Source organism: Fusarium fujikuroi, chromosome FFUJ_chr05, assembly GCF_900079805.1.
Source record: "Fusarium fujikuroi IMI 58289 draft genome, chromosome FFUJ_chr05".
In the NCBI taxonomy this organism is placed as follows: domain Eukaryota; kingdom Fungi; phylum Ascomycota; class Sordariomycetes; order Hypocreales; family Nectriaceae; genus Fusarium; species Fusarium fujikuroi.
Genome location: NC_036626.1, coordinates 1,991,864 through 2,012,302, shown reverse-complemented (window position 1 = coordinate 2,012,302; position 20,439 = coordinate 1,991,864). Strand labels below are relative to the sequence as shown.

The window sequence follows — 20,439 nt, the reverse complement described above, 5'->3', positions numbered from 1 at the left end:
CTGAAGCCAGCCCAGCCCAGCCCGGATCATCCCCCGTCAGCTGGTGCAGGGAGTTTTCCAGTTTCCAATCGCTACGAGTTACGGTGCTACTCGCCTGGCGCTACAGCCACGCTACTTGGGGCTCACCAAAAGTCATCGCGGCTTGCCGTGGCATGACAGTGTAGCCTCAAGGTATCTTTCTTTCTTTGGTACCTAATGTGTCACTGAGTCTGCGGCCAGAGTTAGTTACCAAGATAAAAGTATCCTCCCGTCAGTAAGTCGCAGCACCCCCCCTGCAGGCATCCTAGGTAGGTACCTCACCTACAGGCAGCTCAGGACCCGCGTACAGTGGTACAGTGGAAGCTTCTTTTCTTACTTCTTCCTTATCCTCTCCTCTCCTCTTCTTTTCTTCCATCAATCTCACCCTCCTCTCCTCCTTCTAAAACTCCTGCGCCTATCTATCACCAGGCGACCTTTTCCCTGTTATCGCCCAACATCGTTTGTCTTCAGAGCGTCTGTTGCCGATTTTCACGACGGGTGACGACCATCTTGTCACCGCCGATTGCTAGGTTATCTCGACCACTGATAACAGCATTAACATCCTCGTCACCGCCCCAGGCTACCATATGTAAGGCTCCACCATCCGCAGTCGTCATTCTTCCCTTCTCTTCATCATCCTCGTCCTTCGTGGATCGAGTACAGCGAGAATAAACAGAGATTCTAACATCCTCTTCTTTGAGCAGCCTTCCTGGAAACATCGCCAAAATGACTTCCACCGCGCATAACGCTGGTCTGGACCATGCCATCACCGTCAAGGTGATGTTCGAGGGCATCACGCGTCGCACCAAGATGCCTCTTCGGGATATGGTCCCAAGAACTCTTGAATCTAATGTATGTTGACAAATACTGCTCTCGCGCTGAGCATTTCCAGAGTTTTTTTGCCATATTACGTCGCCACCTTACCACATGGAGACCAAAGTTGGCGGTTCAGTAACTGGATTAAGCAACTAACACGTTATCAGATCCGTACATTCTTGCACATCCCTGGAGATGCCCAGGTTGCATTTGAGCGATACTCCGATTCTGCTGCGTCTTATGTCCTTCTTGAGGCCGAAAACATCCCCATCTACAAGCAACTCTACCGCGCCGCCAAGGCAAAGTCAAAGCTTAAGATTCGTGTTACCGTCAAAGAACAGCCCAAGGCTTCAGTACCTAAGCCTGTCACCGTCGAAGATGAGCTTGAAACCGCCGCATTTGGTTCTTCTCCTATGGGCATGGATGAGGCTCTCAAAGAAGCTCACGAGACCTCCGAAGAGCCAAGCCCTGCACCCACTCCCGCAGCTGAGGCTCCTGTACCAACCCCAGCATCAATCATCACATCTCCCGAGACGACTCTTCCGGTCCGTATTAGCCCTCTATCGCGAACTTACAACTCTGCTCTCCTCAGTGATGCCGCGAGACTCATTGGAGAACGTCGGGATGCTCGTCTGGATTTTGAGAGCCGGCTTGCTAATCTTATGGAACGACAGTCGGTGTCAAACCAGACCCCCCAATCTCTCCCCGCAACCAAGCATCAACGAGCCCCATTTTCTCTGCCCAAGACTGAAGATCCATCACTGAGCAAATGCCCTGCCATGTTCACTCACGCTGGTCCTGGCTTCGCAGTCTGTTGCAACAGCTGCGAAAACAATATTCCTGATGTTCACTACCACTGTTCCACCTGTGACGACGGAGACTTTGATCTTTGCCAGTCATGTGTCGATCAAGGCATCACCTGCCATGGTCGAGATCACTGGTTGATTAAGCGCTCAACTGTTGATGGACAACTAGTCCAGAGCACCACCGAGACTATCGCCCCTAAGCCCAAGCCCAAGCCCAAGGCGGAGGTTAAAGTTGAGACTGTCATTGAGACCAAGGTCGAGTCTAAGATTCCACCTCCCGCTCAGACATTTCAATTGTCCAAGCCAATTTTCGAGCCCCTCGCTGCTCCTTGGGCCTCCCTCGGCATCATGCGGACATGCAACTGCTGTGTGCAAGAACACCCTGAGGCCGAGTTTCTTCATTGCACCGTCTGTGAAGACTTCGATCTCTGTCAACCATGCTTCGCTAAGGACAAGCACGGCCATCACCCCAAGCACGGATTTGCCCCCGCTGTCAAGGGAACCAAAATACCCCATCATGTTGCAGCCAAGATGAGCCCAGGCCGTAACCATATGCACCACGCCATTTGCGATGGCTGCGACAAGTACATCACAGGAATTCGTCACAAGTGCCTCGACTGTCCTGACTGGGATTACTGCTCTACTTGCATCAAGTCTGTGAAGATCATCCACCCTGGCCACCGATTTGCGCCTATCTATGAGCCACTCACTGATGTCCGGGCTCGTGCACCAGCAGCCGTCCATGTGGGCATTTGCTGCGACGGACCTCTCTGCTCCGGAAGCCAGGCGTACCCCAATTACATCCGTGGCACCCGATACAAGTGTGCTATCTGCAATGATCTAGACTTCTGTGCCAACTGCGAGGCCAGTCCCATTAACGCTCACAACAAGACTCATCCCTTGATTCAGTTCAAGACTCCTGTTCGCCATATCAGTGTTACAACAACTGGCGAGAACCAGGATGGCCAGTATATGCCTGAAATGGGTGACCACCAGAGCTCGTCCAAGTCTGCTGAGACTGAACCCACGGTTCCCAGCAACTCCATCAACCCTGTCCGCACTATTGTTGATGTCAAGCCAACTGAACCTGTTCCAGCCAAGATCTCCGTCCAGACCCCCGAGCCTGAGGTAAAGAAGGAAATTAAAAAGGAATCTACTACTCCCAAGCCCATCCCTACCCCCAAGGCGGAATTCAAGGGTGTATTCGTTCGCGAGACCATCCCTGATGGTACTATCCTCCCCCCCAACCATGTCTTCGAACAAACATGGACCCTCCGCAACGATGGCAAGGAGAACTGGCCCGCTGGTTGCTCCGTCAGATTTGTGAGCGGCGATTACATGGGTCATGTTGACTCGAATCACCCGGCCGGCATCTCTGAGCTTGTGTCTGCCTCAGAGTCTACCGTGTGCTATGCTCCTCTTGGTCCCGGTCAGGAATTCCCCTTTACTGTCCTCCTCCGAACACCCGCTCGGCCTGGCAAGGTTATCTCTTACTGGCGTCTTACAACTCCAGACGGAGAGAAATTTGGTCACAGACTGTGGTGTGATGTCAACGTCCGAATTGTGAAGGAGGAGCTAAAGTCTGAGCCCGAGCCCGAGCAGGAGCCTGCAGCTGTTGAGGAGCCTAAGCAGGAGAATGATAGCCAAGCCTCGAGCCAGATGATTTTCCCCAAGCTTGAGAAAGAGTCACCTGTGGCTAGCATCCACGAGGCTGTTGAGCCTGTCTCTGTCGTTGAGGAGCCCAAAGAGTCGGAAACAATTGATGATGAATGGGACTATTCTGAAGATGGCTTTATGACAGATGAGGAGTACGACATCCTGGATGCTTCCGACGAGGAGTATCTGGAGGAGCAGAAGAAGAAACTTGCTACCAAGTAAGCGTAAATTTGATTTCTTAGGATGGGAATGGGGGTTATGGATCTGATTCTTTATTTGTCTTTGCTTCGGCCAATGTTGCTTCCTCTCTTTTCAATCCTGTATTATTTCTTCTGTTTTCATACCTATGTCGTGGATTGACGACAACGACGATATCGAACCGGGTAGCCATGGACAAGGCCATAGCCAGGTATCTACGAACCTTCTCGTAACAGGTTCAGTGAGAGAAGAACACGCTCCTTTGATAGTTTGGACTAGGTAGCTCAGGATGCAACAATGGGATTCGGTGGTTTGTTAACTAAAGATTGACTTTTCTTGGCTTATAAGTGATAGTATTCTTAGATGGTGAAGAGGTGTCTGAGGATGTTTTCAGTCGGGCGAGTTATGAAAACAGCTCTGCCACGACCCTTGATAGCGCGGCAACGCCCAGTCTCAAATGTTGTCATCCAATCCTGTCCGTTGATTGAATGGCTGATTTGCATCAGAGATATGATATGGCACGTCTTACCTAAACCTGAATTGGGTTGAACAGCCAGTGTCTTGAGAAAATCCATGATGCAGGCTGGTCACGTGACCTACCTGATAGAGGATGCCTTGGTGTCGCAACCGGTTTTTGGTGCCTGAGAATTCATGATGGATGTACCTTGTGGCCTGGCTTGGTAGCCTGGGCAGGAGACCCACAACTACCTACTTTTTTGAAAGAGCGGAGGGCCCGTGAAAGAGGCCCATCAGCAGCCCGCTCAGAGCACGAGTACCCCCAGCCAAAAGGCACTGAACTGCACCCGGCGCCCAGGCCAAAACATCTCCCCCGTCGTACAACTCTTTTCATATTTTCGTCACGGTTTCCCAGGGCGACCCTGGACTGAATGCGACTACGCTGCCATCCATCACGCCGCACCGCTTCTCGTCAAAGACGGCTTCTTTAGCTGTTTCTTGACTGTTTCTCATCAATTTCTGGCCGTTGTCCTTTCTTTATTCTCCTTTTGCTACCTGATCAGGTCACGTAACCTACCTCGACGCACGTTCTCGGGTTCAAAAAAACGCGACCCTTTTGGCCTTGGCCCTTCGATCGTGATTCCACTGTCATCACCCTTCATCATACAACGCTTTTTCCGCCTTGAATCCTATTCGTCAACCATCGACCATTGCGCAAGATGGTTACCTTCTCTATTCCCGGCGACAACGAACTCGCCGAGGGTGGCAAGAGCACGCCTCGGCCGCGTCCTGCTCTCCCTTTTGCGAAGCGCGCCTACGTCTCAACACCCTTAAAGAGCAGCCGTCTCGGCCTTCCGCAGAGTGCGCCATCACGGAGGCTATTGTCGACTCGCGATGAGACGCCGTCCAGCAGCCTCAACAGATCTACCATTTCTACATCCCGTAATATCTTCAGGGCCTCTACCACCTCCGATAGTCCCTCCATCACTCCTTTCTCCCCGAGTATCCCTCAGAACACCCCGAAGAAGGTGTTTGCTCCCGGCGCTACCCCCGAGCCGAACCGTATCTATCGAGAATCGACTGCACATGCTACGCCCCGTGGTATGGCTTCCAAGACCACATCCAAGGAGCTGTTCCACATGCGTATCGAGGACCCTGATCCCGAACTGTCTGGCGAGGTTCTTACGAAGAAGATCCCACAAAGTTGGAACTCCAAGGGTTCCATTTACGCTGATCAATTCCTCTCGCATCTGTGTCCTCCCGAGTTCGATGAAGAACAGCGACGACAGTTTTTCTGTATTCTCGATCTCCGACGACTCAAATATGCAGCCAACGAAATTTTTTCCAAGAAGGATTGGAAGCTTAATGTCATCAACTTTGCGAAGGAGTTCGAAAAGAGCAGGAGTATTATTCTGCTGCGCTACGGACTTTACGAATTCCAGAATATTAAACCTTCCCAGGATGTGCTCAAGAGATGGCGTCGTGAGCATGGTCTCCCTGAGCCAGAGGAAAATAATGCCGAACCAACTCCTACAAAGACCACTGCTGCCAAGAAGCGTAAAGCGGATGATGATATCACCAAAGATGTTGCTGTGAACGGCTCTTCCAGCAACAACAAGCGACGTGCTCCTGACCGTGAAGAATATGACCAGGAGCAGGAAGCGCCAACTCCTGCACCCGTTCCTACTCCAGCTTCCACCTTGGGTAAGAACAAACGCAGGGCTTCCGTCAGTGATGAGGCTGATAGCCAGCCCTCCAAGATGCAGAAGGGCACTGCTTCTGCCGCCAAATCTCTCTTCGAGAAGATTGCCAACAAGTCGACTGCCCCTGCCGCCTCTGCTTTCAAGCCATCTACCAAGCCCGCTGATGATGGGACTGCTGCTAAGCCAAATCCCTTTGCTTTCAACAAGCCCAATGGCGGCGGTAGTTCGCTTGCTCGCAGCATCTTCCAGAACCCTAAGCCCGGCAGTGCTGCTGGCGCTTCTTCTGGTGGAAACATCTTTGGATACCTTTCTGATGCAAGCTCGGCCAAGAATAGTGGTATCGATGCCGATGCCGAGAGTGAGGCCGACTCAGATGTTGAGGATGATAGCCAGGCAACCGGAAACAGCGACGAGCCAAGTGCGGCAGCTAGCGGCGCCGACACTGCTTCTCAGGCTGGCATCGGTCTGTTCGGACAGAAGCCTGCCCCTGCCAGTGGCCTCGCTGCTGGGTCCAGTGCACCTGGTACTAGGGAGAGCACCCCTGGCCGAAGTCTGTTTGACCGAGTTACCAAGGATAATGATGGACAGCCGGTGCGGATTGGGGAGAAGGATGAGACAGCAGCTGAGAAGCCTATCGACCAGACCTGGAACCCCAGCACCACCCCCATCAAATTTGCGCCGTCTGGCTCTGTATCCACAAGCCAAGCTACCTCCTTGTTTGGAAAGGCCACTTCGGCGCCGACGAGTTCTTTGTTCGCCTCGAAGCCTCCCACTTCTAACCTATTCGGTGCCGCCAAGCAGGACAAGCCTACAGAAAAGGAAGCAACACCAGTCTCGGACCAGGCTGACAAGACGGGAGGTGAATCCGACAAAGAGAACGATGAGGTCCCCAAGAAGTCACTGTTCGAGTCTAAGGCCTCAGCGGCTCCGGCAAACTTTGGGTCTCTCTTTGCGCCCAAAACGGCTACGGAACCATCTAAGGCTGAAGAGCCTACAAAGCTTCCTGCTACAAGCTTATTTGGAACCAAGTCTGATGAGAAGTCCAACACTGCCCCGCCCACTACCAACCTGTTTGGTACCGTAAGCAAGCCTGCTGAGTCAAGCGGTCTCTCGATGCAGTCGTCTACATTGTTTGGTGCCAAACCCACTAACAATGAAGCTACTAAGACTTCACTCTTTGGTGCTCCCAGTGCAGAATCGACTACTGCTACGTCTTTATTTGGTGCAAAGCCTACAAGCACCGCCACCAACCTGTTCGGCAATGCCTCGGCGTCAACTGCCAAGCCTTTGTTTGGTGCTCCCAGCTCTGGCGAAGCGACGGCGCCCAAGACTGATGCTGCTCCTACGGCAGACAAGCCTGCTGCGGCCCCCATTTTCAGCTTCGGGGCGCCTTCCGCTGGTGCTGATAAGATCAACGGTGCGAACAAGCCCCTCTTTGGGGCACCTCAGTCGCCTACGTCGTCTGGTGCAGCTGCGCTTGATGGTAGTCCCATGAAGCAGGATGGACCATCACCGGCCAAGAAGACATTCGATGGCGGAAGTACTGGGGCTTCGGCCGCACCCATCTTCAGCTTTGGTGGCGCCTCTACAGCTCCTGCCGCTCCCTCATTTGGTAGTGGCTCAGACACTTCCACACCTCTGTTTGGCGGTGCTTCAGCGACCCCTGCTGCTAATAATGCAGGCTCGTCTTTTGGTGCAAACTCAGCCAACTCTGGAGGATCGTTCGGTTTCCAGTTTGGAGGGAACTCTGTTTCTTCATCGTTCAACAATCCGTTCTCCTCAGGCAACGATGGAGGTAACGCAACTTCTACTCCATCAGCTCCTGGGGGCATGTTCAACTTTGGTGCCACCGCCGCACCTTCAGGAGGTTCGAATCCGTTCCAATTTGGAGGTGCAAGCAACGCGACATCGACCCCAGCCTTCGGAGCAGGCAGTAATGACAATGCTCCCGCTTTTGGAGGGGCGTCCGGATCTGCAGGAGCGCCGGGGTTCAGCTTCACAGGAGCCTCGCCAGCGCAAAACTCAGTACCAACATTTGGATCCAACCAGAACGGCAACCTTCAACCGCCTGCTGGTGGTTCAACCACCGGGACCAGTAAGTCTCCTCTTTTTCCACATCGGAAAATCGCCCCACTAAAGCGACGGGTGTAGACACACCGTTCAGTCTTGGGGGAGGCTCTAGCCTGGCCACAACGCCAGCTGGCGGGACCCCGGAACCATCGAACCAAGCCGAAGGAGCCGCCGGAGGCGATGAAGAAGGCGAGAAGCACGAGCAGGTCAACTTAGCCGAGAACCTGGAGCAGGACGAGGATATCATGCATGATGTACGGGCAAAGGTGTTGAAGTTTGTGCCGGCCAGTGAGAAGTCGGATGACAAGAAGCCCAAGTCTCAGAGTCCGTGGTCGGTACAGGGTGTGGGAGCTCTTCGACTGCTAAAGCACAAGGAGACGAGTGTTGTTCGTCTTCTCCTGCGAGCAGAGCCCCGTGGACATATTGCTATGAACCGAGCAGTTCTCGCCGACATGTCTTACAAGGCTGACAAGAAGTACGTCAAGATGACCACGTCGAACGAGAAGGGTGACGGACTTGAAACTTGGATGATTCAGGTCAAGACGGCGGACATGGCTAAGGAGCTTGCAGAAGCTTTGGAGAAGAACAAGGTCCATAACAAGAAGTAATGTGGAGGAAACTGGGGAATAGTATATAGAAGCACACTCTGACATTAGGTGCTTGCATAGAAAGGTAAGGTGCAAGGAGCAGCATTGCGGGCGTTGTCAAGCATTCGACGTTTTATATCTTCTTTTTGCAGGTAAAGTCACGTTTGGGATTTTCGTGGGAATGCTCAAGCAGGCAAAAATTGACTTGATCAGTGTATGGAATACAAAAGTTGCTTTTAACAAGTTGTGCTGAGAGGGCATTGGGAGAGCTTTGATGTTTCTGTAGTGATGGGATATTTGAAGTCATCAGGTAGGTAGCCGTCATAATGTAGTTGTAATTGAGCCATGGAACAAGAAGAAATTGTCCCCAGAGGAGAGTAACTGGAACATACATAAACTATCCACCTCGAGGTATCATGTAGATCACTACCAGGTCAGTAATCCTAAAGAGTAAGGAGGTACTCTTCCTTTCAGTCCAATGTTGTTAATGAGTGAGGCTCAAAATTGCAAATGCCAAAGTGAGAGCCCAAGACTCATGTGAAACGCGGGGGCGGGGATCAGCACGCGGGAAGGAGTACCTTAGGTACCTACCTAGGTAGAGGGAGCTGCCCTGGAGGGAGAGAAGCTCAGGGCAGGTACGAGTGCGGCACGCGTCGCGCCAGTTTCCCCAAGACGATACCCGAAGGGGGAAAAGATTTGGCTCTAATAAAACAACAACTTTCAGTCTCTAAACAACATGCCCAGGTAAGTTCAATACTCCCGGTCGATGACAACCTGATTCAGATACTCACATACCAATTCTCAGGGAAATCATTACGATCCAGGCCGGGCAGTGCGGCAACAGCAGTCAGTTATAATCCATCCCCCGCCATCTGCATACCATTATCTGCTCCTTTAATATGCCCGCATCTACGCCGCCATTTTCCGACTTGCTCTTGCGGCCATGCGCATACAGATACATCGAACATTGCTGATTCTATTCGTGCACAGTTGGAAGCCAGTTTTGGCAACAGCTCTGCCAGGAACACGGCATCAGCCAAGATGGAAACCTAGAAGACTTTGCGACTGAAGGCGGTGACCGAAAAGATGTCTTTTACTACCAAAGCGACGATACGAGATACATTCCCCGAGCCATCCTGATTGATCTGGAACCGAGGGTGCGTCTTGGACCAATAGCAAGGTGACCAAGTGCTAAGCAAGTTCTGTAGGTCATCAACGGTATCCAGACTGGACCTTACAGAAATATTTATAACCCCGAGAACTTTTACGTGGGCAAAGATGGCGTTGGTGCCGCCAACAACTGGGGTGATGGTTACCAGAGTGGTGAGGCGGTGTACGAGGACATCATGGAGATGATTGATCGAGAGGCAGATGGCAGTGACTCTCTTGAGGTGAGTCTTCCTTAACCAGCCGGAACCTGCTTACTGACGCTTCATACCCCAGGGCTTCATGATGTTGCACTCAATTGCCGGCGGTACTGGATCAGGTCTTGGTTCGTTCCTCCTCGAGAGGCTTAACGATCGGTTTCCCAAGAAGATCATCCAGACGTACTCGGTCTTCCCGGACACAACGAACGCGGGCGATGTTGTTGTTCATCCTTATAACAGTATCCTATCTATGCGAAGATTGACGCAAAATGCTGACTCTGTTGTCGTTTTGGATAACGGTGCTTTGTCACACATTGCTGCCGATAGGTTGCATGTTCAAGAGCCATCCTTTCAACAAACAAACCAGCTGGTGAGTGCTGCAACCTCGATCTTGCCTGATATGCACGTAGCAAGAGCGCGAGTGTTAGGATATGTGTAAGATGAAGCAAGGGCACTGACAATTATCAGGTTGCTACTGTTATGTCTGCCAGTACAACAACACTTCGATATCCCGGTTACATGCACAATGATCTAGTCAGCATCCTAGCCTCCCTCATCCCAACTCCTCGATGCCATTTCCTCATGACTGCCTACACGCCATTCACCGGTGACCAAGTCGAGCAAGCTAAGACAGTTCGCAAAACGACAGTGCTGGATGTGATGCGACGTCTACTACAGCCCAAGAACCGCATGGTGTCTACTGTCCCCGGCAAGAAAAGTTGTTACATATCCATTCTCAATGTCATTCAGGGTGAAGTTGATCCGACGGATGTTCACAAGAGTTTGCTTCGTATCCGAGAACGACGGCTGGCGACGTTCATTCCATGGGGACCTGCAAGCATTCAAGTTGCCCTGACCAAGAGAAGCCCATACATTCCCATGAGTCACCGTGTAAGCGGTCTTATGCTCGCCAACCACACCAGTATTGCGACGGTATGCAAAACCTCTAGTTTACTTACTCTATTTAGCACAGTAGCTCACACAGTCACAGCTCTTCAAGAGAATTCTGAGGCAGTACGATGGCATGCGTAAGCGCAATGCCTTTATGGAAGGATACAAGAAGACAGCACCGTTTTCCGAGAACCTCAACGAGTTTGATGAGGCACGGCAGGTTGTTGCAGACTTGATTGGCGAATACGAAGCTGCTGAAGACGCAGATTACCTCAACCCAGACGCAGGGGAGAAGCCCACATCTGCAGAGACGGATCGGCGAGTAGCTTGAAGGAGGGAGGAGTTAAGGGTGAGTTGATCACGATCGTGTCTGAGGTAGTGGGGTTCTGAAACGTCACGATGAGTGGTGGATGTTGGATGTTGATATTTGCTTTACAATCACTGTGCACTGCATCAATGACATTGCAGTTGGGGCGTTTTGGGTGCCAGCCTCGGTTTTGGTTCGGGTTTAGATACTTGCTTGGCTCGGCGAATTCATCGATTGACTGGCTGAGCGCCTTGGTTTAAGGTTGATATGTCGCGTGCTCCTTGGATCCCGAGTCAGGCTAACCGAGGTATTGACTCGGTACCTGACAGCAGCGACAACATCACCTTGGTCGTGATCCCTGTCGTCTCCTCACCGGGGATATTGAATGGGTGTCGATCCGCGATCTGTCTTGTTAGCGTGGGTCGTCGAATATGTAGCTCTGAGATGCAGAATCTGTCAGAAACATCCATGGTGGAACATGTAACGTCAAAAATGATGTTTTGATGTGGAGAAGAGGCCGGAGCATTTTGCGCGGTGATGTTTTTGTGACGTCAGTGAATCGCTGACGTCAGAATTGTGAATGGCATCGTGATGAGTTCATTGTTTGCGTTTGTTTGTTTGTTCGTTCGTGCCTGCGTGCTTGTGCATTTGCTTGGGCGGAAAGAGTGTAATTATGGAGAAGGTGACTGAATGAACAGGTATTAAAGGACCCCTGAGAAGCTTCGTCAATTCAGCATCATCCAACTCTCAACTCTCAACCCTCAACTCAACCACATCACATCACGTCACAAGACTTCTTCGTCGCAACCACAACTACCAACCCAGTAAGTCAAAGTGGCATTCAAAATATCGAGTTGTGTCAGGAATGTGTACTAATAATCATTCTCAGAAAACCTCCCATCAAAATGACACAATCCAAGGACCAGAAGATTGCCGAGACTCAGGCCAACCTCCCCCTCCCCGATCAGCCCCCTAAGGCTTCCGACTGGCAGTCCGCTGATGCCCGCACCGTCAACGTCGGCGCTGGCAAGCAGGAGGGCCCCATTGGCACCGACTCTGCCGCTCAGTCTGGTCTCCGTGAGCCCGCTACCAAGGGCGAGGAGGTGGACCTGAGCAACGTTGGCCGTGAAGGTGTTGAGAAGCGTCAGCAATAAGCCTTCTCTGTATCCATCTTGTACAATAAGAAAAGGGAGTGGAATGGGAGGAACAACAAGAAAGGGGAGTTAATGATACCTACGAATGATCAATGAAGAGGACCGCGACCAATGAATGCTTCGCTGCTTGATGCATCAGTTTTCGTTCCTGTTTCTGTTTCCCGTTTCCCGCTACCGTTATGACAGGAAAAGATGAGTGGCTTGTACAGATACTCGAGGTAAAACTCGGCCGCCATGCGGCGTTTGGGTGTTCTCTCTCACTGCCATGTATGATATTGATGACTTGTTCCGTGTCGAGTACAGTCGCCATTCGCAGTTTCAGTACATGAAACGCAGTCACATCATCGCAAGCAAATACATACTCAGTCTATTGCAGTACGACAAATTCCTGGCTTTTTAGCACCAGTTGCCTTTACTGGTACCTCTAAAGCTTGTGTTCCTCAACCTTGCTGATACTTATTCTCCAGCTTGGGGTCACTTTACATACTGTCATGACTGTGATATATGCCACGACATATAATTTGCCGTACAAATATCTATCTTGGCTTCACAACTCGCCCTACCGTCGTTTAGTGTCTACACTGTAGAATTTGCTGAGAAGTCCCCAAAACATGCACTTGCTTCCTCGGGTCACCCATTCTATCTGCCCCGAAATGTTATCTTTTTGTACCGCATCCTAGTTCTAGTGATTAACGCATTGCATTGCATCATGAACAAACTATGTATGGGTCTATTCCGAGTTTTCATGACTTGGTGGCCGCCACAGTATGTTTGCCCAAAAATAATCGAGGGTCGAGAGTATGTAACTTCTGCTTGTTTATGCATATGGTAACCACCTAAATCATGGACTTTTGCTGAATCTCGCTCCTCAGCGCTGGCGTACTGGGACGATTGTGCCTGCGAGTTGTCACGTCTGCTTATGGCTTTATGTGTGGACAATGGCATGCTGGGCTATGTTGCTTTAGCCAGGAGCAGCATCCAACCTGATCTCACAGTGACGTGGTATCAAGTGAAGAGCCAGCTTGTATACCAAATTTCAGGAGACGAATGATATACGGGACGGAAAGAAAGTCTGATATAGCCGTATTTCATTTGAAGTTTCTGGGTACCCTAGACCCCAATCCTTAACCACTGCGCCAACCTTGTGATGAAACCGAAACCTTGAAAAGGTTATACGTAATGCACCATAAGAACAAACAGACCCATAGACAAACAACGATCTATCACATACGCATGTGGTCTTCTCTAAACCAACGACCAACCACCAGCCATCGGCCAACTAACTCTGTTATGTCATATCATACTTTGAGTATTGCCAACCAACAAAAAACAGCTTTATCATGCCAAAGGACCGAGATCTCATATGCCGCGCGGGACGAGAAATAAGAACAAAGTCTACCCAACAAGGAATAGCCAAGAGGAGAAAGGGTCACATTTCCATTATACGGCCGTCACCGTCGCCATCTTGCATAGTTAGCAAGGGTTTTCCGACCGCATCGCCATCGTGCACGTACAAATAATACTGGATCAAAGCGGCAAAGACGAAAAGCAACCAGCGAGTCTACCCATGATCTGAACCCATGTTGAAATACATGAAGAAGATTGCCATGACTACCAAAGCAGAAGCACAACGCCCTCAGGAGAGGATGGTTCGTGCATCTTGAAATGTTGAAGCCAGAATCATTCAACTGAGCCAACCTGAGTACTAATAACTCAAGGACTTCGCAAGCTACCTCAGCTCAGTTAAGAGTATAACTAGACTCCAAATAGCATCCCAATCTGGCAGGAGACTTTCAAGCTCAACCCAATCTCATCTGCAATAGTCGGCATTGCTTTGTCTCAAGTAAGTACCATGGCAGTCAGAGGCACGGCGGCTATGGCTTGTAGATGCATGCAGGGTCAATCTGGCGGCTCGTAAGCCTCACCCTTCCTACGACAGGAGCTTGCTCGCTCTCCTTGAGACTCACACTCACTCACTCCCTAACTGGACCTGAATGCTCTGTGTGCATTGACAGTGGATGTATGCTGTGCGCCCACATATGCGCTGCTCGGAAACCCACCACCGATTCAGTATAGCTGTGCCCCGGAGAAGCGGCTGGGGTTCGCCCTAATCTCAGCTTCAACCCACTGGGCCAAACAATGTCCATTGAGATACCAGAAAGAGGACCTCGCTCGATCTGAGTCTTGAATCAGAGGACCCTGGATCGGCCACGGAGCCGCTGTCTCGAAATTGCCATGACATCTCTTGGCTGATCTAGGGCCTTCTAACGCTGTGAATGACTCCGTTTCTCGACAGCGCCATCAGCGGTGAGAGCGAGCGACTGAGACAGGGAGAGAGGGATGACTGTACAGTACGTGCGGGATCTGAGATGCAGTAATTAGCGTCTTAGCTTAGTCTTAGGCACTAACTAGACGCGACCTAAGGTCCCAAGGTAATTGCGAGTCAACTCACTATTGAGTTGAAACCAGCCAACCACAGCATCCAACCAGAATGATCGACACAATTACCCGAGGAGAAGATCTAGGGTCCAGGGGCTTGATCTCATCAACGCCATGGCCAGCTCACGAGCCGGAGCATCAGTAGTCTCGGGCAAGTCGTTCTCAACAGAGCATCCCGTAATCCCCATGGATTTGCTACATGAATTCAATGAGGGTATCCATATCTTATCCCCAACGCGCGGAAACTCGTCTGGCCGAGATCGAGTTGGGTAAAACGGGCATTCTGGCCATGACGGCAACTTGTCCTAGTTGACCAAGACGTAGGTAGACTTAAGTTTCACACCCTCAGGTGCAAGTTACGGCATGGCCATGACTAGCTAGAACGTCATTTATGTCAACAAGGGTTCACCTACCTTGACGATTACTCCATTTCCACTCATGTCACACGAGAGACCAACCGGCGCTGGATAGACCGCACTCAACACGCGACATGACTAAGTTGGAGTCTAGCGAGTGCATGATCTCGGACCCTTGAGATGTGCTGTCCGATATAAGACCAAGCAGACCCTCAAAGGGCCCGCTTTGCAACTCTTGGACCTTGCGCCAGAAGCTCCACGGTGCTCAACGCGAAGGACGGCCCAGCCCATGATCTGTGATATAATTCCGGAGTGCGGAGCCGAAGACGAAGATGGTAATGGCAGTCCTTGACGGATTACTAGAATCATGCCATGATAAACTGAAAAAGGGATGCGCAAAAAGCAAATTTGCCGTGAAATGATGTCCACATGCCAGAGGGGACTGCCTGGGCGGAAGGGGAAGAAGAAGCAAACATCGACGGCCACCATACAACTCTACGCGCTAATGCAGCACTCATGGGACGATTAGGCCACGAAACGTACGTCGAAAAAGAAAGGCAGCCATTAGAGCATGCAGATATCACCCGACGAAAACGCAGCTAGAAAATAAACCCAGAGACATGGATGAACCGTGATGGAGACTGCCGGGGAACAAGTTGCGTCATGGTATGGTATGGTGATGTCCTCGCCAAAAGCTTCCTCCTGTCATGCATGATCATGGGAAACAAGACACCGAAAATCAAGGACGCGCTAGGTCGGCAGTTCTCCCATTTGCCTGACGCCTCTGGCTCAACCAAAGCACTGCCTGGCGTTCTTCTCGAAGTTTTTTCTGGAACTGCCTATCATACATGGCGTTCACTATGATGCTCACCTTGACTCATGACGATGGCCAGAGAGTTGTCTCATGAACTGGCACGACTTATGTAACTTATATTCAAGGCGTGTGCTTGATCAGGGTCACTTGGTACTATTCTTCATAGATGTGATTGTGACGGTGACAGCATAATCCCAAGCCCGACTTCAGATTGTGCAGGGATTGGGGGGACTCTTCCCAAAAAGACCGTGTGTTCCATGAACCGATGGACATGTCGATGATATTTCCTAGTCTGTCCTTAACCTTGGAAGGCCAGCATCAAAGTGAATCAACATGTTGAAGTTGAGTCAAGGAGAATCAAGGGGCGTGCCTGGGTACCTAGGTAGTTAGTGGGGATGTCAACCAGCTCCCAGCCCAGTTAGGGTGGCACCCCGCAATGATATTGGTGGAGATGAGATACGATAACGATGCGATGCGATTGCGATTAGATCAGCCGAGATGCGATGACATTATTGGGAGACAAAAGCCTGGCAAAGTCTTTGCCGCACGAGGAAGTTTCTGGGCAGAAATCTGGGGAGAGAGAGAGAGAGAGAGAGAGAGAGAGAGAGAGAGAGAGAGAGAGAGAAAGGGGCTTGATCCAGTTCCCTCCTCCCGCTAATTCTCTTTGCCATGTCGTATGCATTGTATTCCCCTATCCATATTGCTTGCATCTATACGTGTCATCGTCAATCATCCGGCACTGGAGGTTGTGAGTATTTCGCAGCTTAATTGATAACTGGTCAACTCGATCGCATCTCATCACTTCTCCGAAGGAAGGTTTCCTGGAGCCGATGCACAAGCTTTTCAGCATATCGTATGATTAATTGATTGATCACGCCAGCCCAGCTAAAATGATTGGTCCCAAGTTTCCTTTGAGATAGTCTGTAGAAGAAGCAAACAAGCCTCATCCGACTGAAAATAAGTTATCGGTCAAGTCTGGCTTCTAGCCAGGGTTGGCAAGGCTGAGATGATGGATCGGTGCCAGAGGAAGGAGAACCAAGCCTCTCGTGCCATGGTACGGCTACATCAAACAAGCGCCATAGCAAAGATGATGCTCTGTTAGCTTGAGAGCATCCCTTTGGACTGGCCAGGTGATAAACAGTTCCAGGTTGAGAGTTCTGGTGCGGAATACTGCCCGAAGCCATTGACTCCGACACGTACTCCACAATCCAGAACCAGCAATGAGAAGACTCCGTAAAACTGTCCATAGCGTGAATATCTTTGGTTTTTGAAGCTGCCTCCAAGCGCCGTTGACTCGTAAAACTCAAAGCCCAAGGCCAGAACGTGGCGGTTGCTTGGTAGATTCTTTCTCACAGACAATTTCTACACGGAAGCAAATAACGTTCTGACCGCTAGCCTTGTCGCGGGCGATTACGGTCCAACGAGGCTGACCAACCGTCAAAGCAGTCCGGAGCTAGGATCAGTTGGGCAGTCCGTGCAACTGGCTTTCTACAAAATCAGGCCACTCTTCAATGCCAAGGTTAGTAGAAAGCACCACGCGCATACCCGTGCATACGTACTGTGAAATCGTTGCTGGGCATGGTGTGGCTTGAAGTCTTGCACCCTGCCCTCAATGATAGTGCAAATATGCTGTACACTTGCACAAGCACTATTAACTCACAACTGAATAAAGGAGGTCCGAAAACTGCCAGTCAAGTCGGCGGTCGTCAAAGTGGTGATTTGTCTGACTGTTCTTGGCCAAGACTACATTGGCATTCATCCAAGGTTGATATTGAGTAATGGTAGCCAACAACTTCCTTGCCAATTCTAATAAGACCACAAGGACCTTACTTTGTACATCACAACCCTTGGCGCTTGTCGTGCGCAGGCGGTAAAGCGCAAACGACACAGATTTGTAGAACTGGCGAGTTATAGCATAATGCTGGCCGGTAGTATTCGCCGATTCTCTTTTTACCTGGACAGGAAGCTTGGTAGGTTCCAAGGGTCTTGCTGCATGTTTGACATGATGAGCTAATGGAGTTCTGCGATCGACGTATTCATGCGCGGGCCCAGAATCTCAGATTTTTCAAAAGTCTCTTGTGTCTCCCTGCAGCCCTGACGCAGTCGCTGTCCCGCTATGCATGTATCGAATCGAACTCATGGAGTTGACGAATCAAGTCTGGAAGTGTCACTGTTGTCGTAGACTTCGGCTGCTGGTCGCCCGTATGTATGCTTCGGAACACCACTGATGGTCTCTGCTTTTGCCCTCACCGAAAAGGGGTGTATGGAAGCACTGAAAGCGGTGTGGTGTGTTCCCGGGACGGGCAGGATCTCACTAGCGCACGGCGCCCTGGGATCAGACGATCGCACTGTCGAATCCGCCCCACAGCAAGCCAGATCCCAGGGTTCCCGCCATTCCGTCCTGGTGTTGATGGTTGATAGACCCCTGTCCTTGTTTCTCCTGACTGAGCTGCTCAATGGGAATCCATCCCTTTGGAATGATTGCACGATATGTTGTGTCAGATGCTTCGCCGCTGGTCTTCAGCCTAAAGATGTATACATAAGTATTTTGCCTTCTTCATGATCGTGGTATCTGATATGGTGGTGACATGCACAAAGCCCTCTCGTGAGTGGCAAGCAGCTCACACAAAATCCGTTTAGTATATCTGACTGCTCAATATGATGACCAACTAGCGACATTGACCGAGCGGGAATCTGGCGTTTGGAAGAGCCACGGGCAACCCCTAAACCCTCACCGATCGCTTCGGGCGCAACCCACCCCTGCCAACTCACAAAACACAGTTGGACTTGGCGTAGCATTGGAATCCGTCACCAGCATTGTGGTGGATAGCTCCATCTGCATCTCCGTGTGCGCCTCGGCAATGTTTCGAGGCCAAGGACCCAAGGTGTAGACCCAGAAATCAGGAATCGATCTGGGGCCTCTTTGTAGAAGCACGGCCACGTCATTGTACCGTGATCCGATCGGCTGGCGTTGGCTGAATGTGTCGTGGGGAGGGTCTTACTTCCCCCAAAATCTTGCTCTGCTTATGAGGATTGAACACCCAATCAACAATCATTTCCAGTCCGCCCAAGGGTCGCAAAGGCCCTGATCGGCAAGCCCGGTGAAATTCGTCGGGGACGAATTTCTGATACATTGACCTTCAGAAGTATACAAATTTGTGCCGTTTTGCACCCGGCAGAATTGCTTGCAAAAAGCTGCAAAAAGAGTGGTATTTCTTGGCAACCTTACCTAATTAGGTAATCTAAGCGGCCCCTACTAGCTCGGTACATCTGATATAACGGTAGCTAGTGCCTAATTAGGTATAGCTTACTGGGAATCATCTAAACGGAGCTAAATTCAGCAAAACGGTTAGAATTATGCTACTTTATGCAAGAAAACGGTAAAAATGACTTCCCCGGTGAATTTCGCCGGGCTTGCCGATCATACCCAAAGGTGTTCGCGGTAGTCGCCATCGCGAGATGCTTGGTTTCGAGAATAGCACCATGCTTCGTTGTCGGTAGTTGACAAGGCGTCGCATGTGAAGCTACTGTTTCCCAGCATCTTATTAGAGTTAGCTTTACACAGCACATACACATACATATGATTGAACGGTGGAGGCCTCATGCTTGATTGTTTCCAAAGGCTTATTGAGAAGAGGGTGTGATTGCCTGTTCAGTTTGACACGCATCTCAGATTGAGTCTGGGGTTTGCGACGCATCATGCACGATGTGAAAGTACTGCCGAATGACTCGCCATATCACATTGCTGATGCTACGCTTATCAGCATCTCAGAAAGTGACCAGCATGTCTGCAAATTGGCTCTCGAGAAGGGGCTGGCGACGGGCTGAGCCTTGTTAATCAACGTTATTTGTTGCTTTTTTGAGTGCTGTGCATCATCGAGACCGTTGGAATCGAGAGGCTGCAGCGCACACTTAGGTATGTCGGGACGGGCGTGGTTGGCCAGAGAATATTGATTGAGTGGTAGGGATGTGCCGTTAACCAACCACTTATCATATCAGATCTGTTTTGCGTTAATTATGTACGGCTGGATGAGACCTTGCCAACGCCCGTCACATTGGTCCGGTTGGGGTCATTTGGGTTGAATTGCCTGTGCGAGATGTGCCTCAGAATACCTGTTTGTGGTTAAACTCTCGGCGAATATTATACGATATCTGTGCCGTGAGAGCACCCCCGGGTTTAGGCTAGTCTTGAGACCTGTCAGAACGACCATGACATCCGATGAGAAGGCAAGGAGGTATCGACATGTGTCTTAGTTTGCTCAACAACATAAATCCTCAATGCATAAGTTCCTTTAGGAAAGGATGCCCTGTTGCACTGTTGGTTTCGTTAGGTTAGGAGAACTTGGAAAGTGACTTTCATACGAACTATCGCTGGGCCCATGTACATACATACAGAGTCGATTTGCGAAGATCGAAGGGAGGCCAGTCGATGGCCAGGGGGCCCTGGCGGAGGGCTGGAAGCTGGGGACTGAAACTTTCAGGGCTTCTGTACTGTACTGTACTGTACTGTATGTAGCAGCGGCGCTTGCATGAGATCCATCGGGGATGATTTACCAAAGTGACACTTTAGGTATCCATGCCGGCAACCACTCTGTCACTTCCCATGGCTCGCGCTGATCAACATCGGTTGGGCTGGCGCAGGTTTGAGGCCAGCCGAAGTCGAATTGAATTTCGAACATTCAACAGTGGCAGCGAGATGACTCTACCTACCGTAGTTCAAAAAGATATTGAGTGCATATCATATCACTGCTGATGAGGATTTGTAGTTAGAGAGGCGTTTTGCCTTTGACCTTTTCATGTG

General features: G+C 50.6%; 4 protein-coding genes; all 4 read left to right on the top strand.

Moving 5' to 3' along the window:
* Positions 1-744: 744 nt before the first annotated feature.
* On the top strand, positions 745-3,518 carry FFUJ_07387 (related to ZZ type zinc finger domain protein; the record flags this gene model as incomplete). XM_023577633.1 has 2 exons in its annotated part: positions 745-870; positions 1,002-3,518. The coding sequence occupies 2 exons, from the start codon at positions 745-747 to the stop codon at positions 3,516-3,518; spliced, it is 2,643 nt and encodes an 880-aa protein (XP_023430670.1).
* A 1,151-nt stretch (positions 3,519-4,669) lies between these two features.
* On the top strand, positions 4,670-8,331 carry FFUJ_07386 (related to nuclear pore protein NSP1; the record flags this gene model as incomplete). XM_023577632.1 has 2 exons in its annotated part: positions 4,670-7,748; positions 7,805-8,331. 2 exons carry the CDS (start codon positions 4,670-4,672, stop codon positions 8,329-8,331), a joined length of 3,606 nt encoding a protein of 1,201 aa, XP_023430669.1.
* Positions 8,332-9,046: 715 nt separating this feature from the next.
* On the top strand, positions 9,047-10,899 carry FFUJ_07385 (probable tubulin gamma chain; the record flags this gene model as incomplete). XM_023577631.1 has 7 exons in its annotated part: positions 9,047-9,054; positions 9,116-9,156; positions 9,301-9,467; positions 9,519-9,701; positions 9,754-10,047; positions 10,146-10,610; positions 10,669-10,899. 7 exons carry the CDS (start codon positions 9,047-9,049, stop codon positions 10,897-10,899), a joined length of 1,389 nt encoding a protein of 462 aa, XP_023431437.1.
* Positions 10,900-11,466: 567 nt separating this feature from the next.
* FFUJ_07384 (uncharacterized protein) lies at positions 11,467-12,029 on the top strand (the record flags this gene model as incomplete). XM_023577630.1 has 3 exons in its annotated part: positions 11,467-11,495; positions 11,583-11,699; positions 11,765-12,029. The coding sequence occupies 3 exons, from the start codon at positions 11,467-11,469 to the stop codon at positions 12,027-12,029; spliced, it is 411 nt and encodes a 136-aa protein (XP_023431484.1).
* Between the last annotated feature and the right edge of the window lie 8,410 nt (positions 12,030-20,439).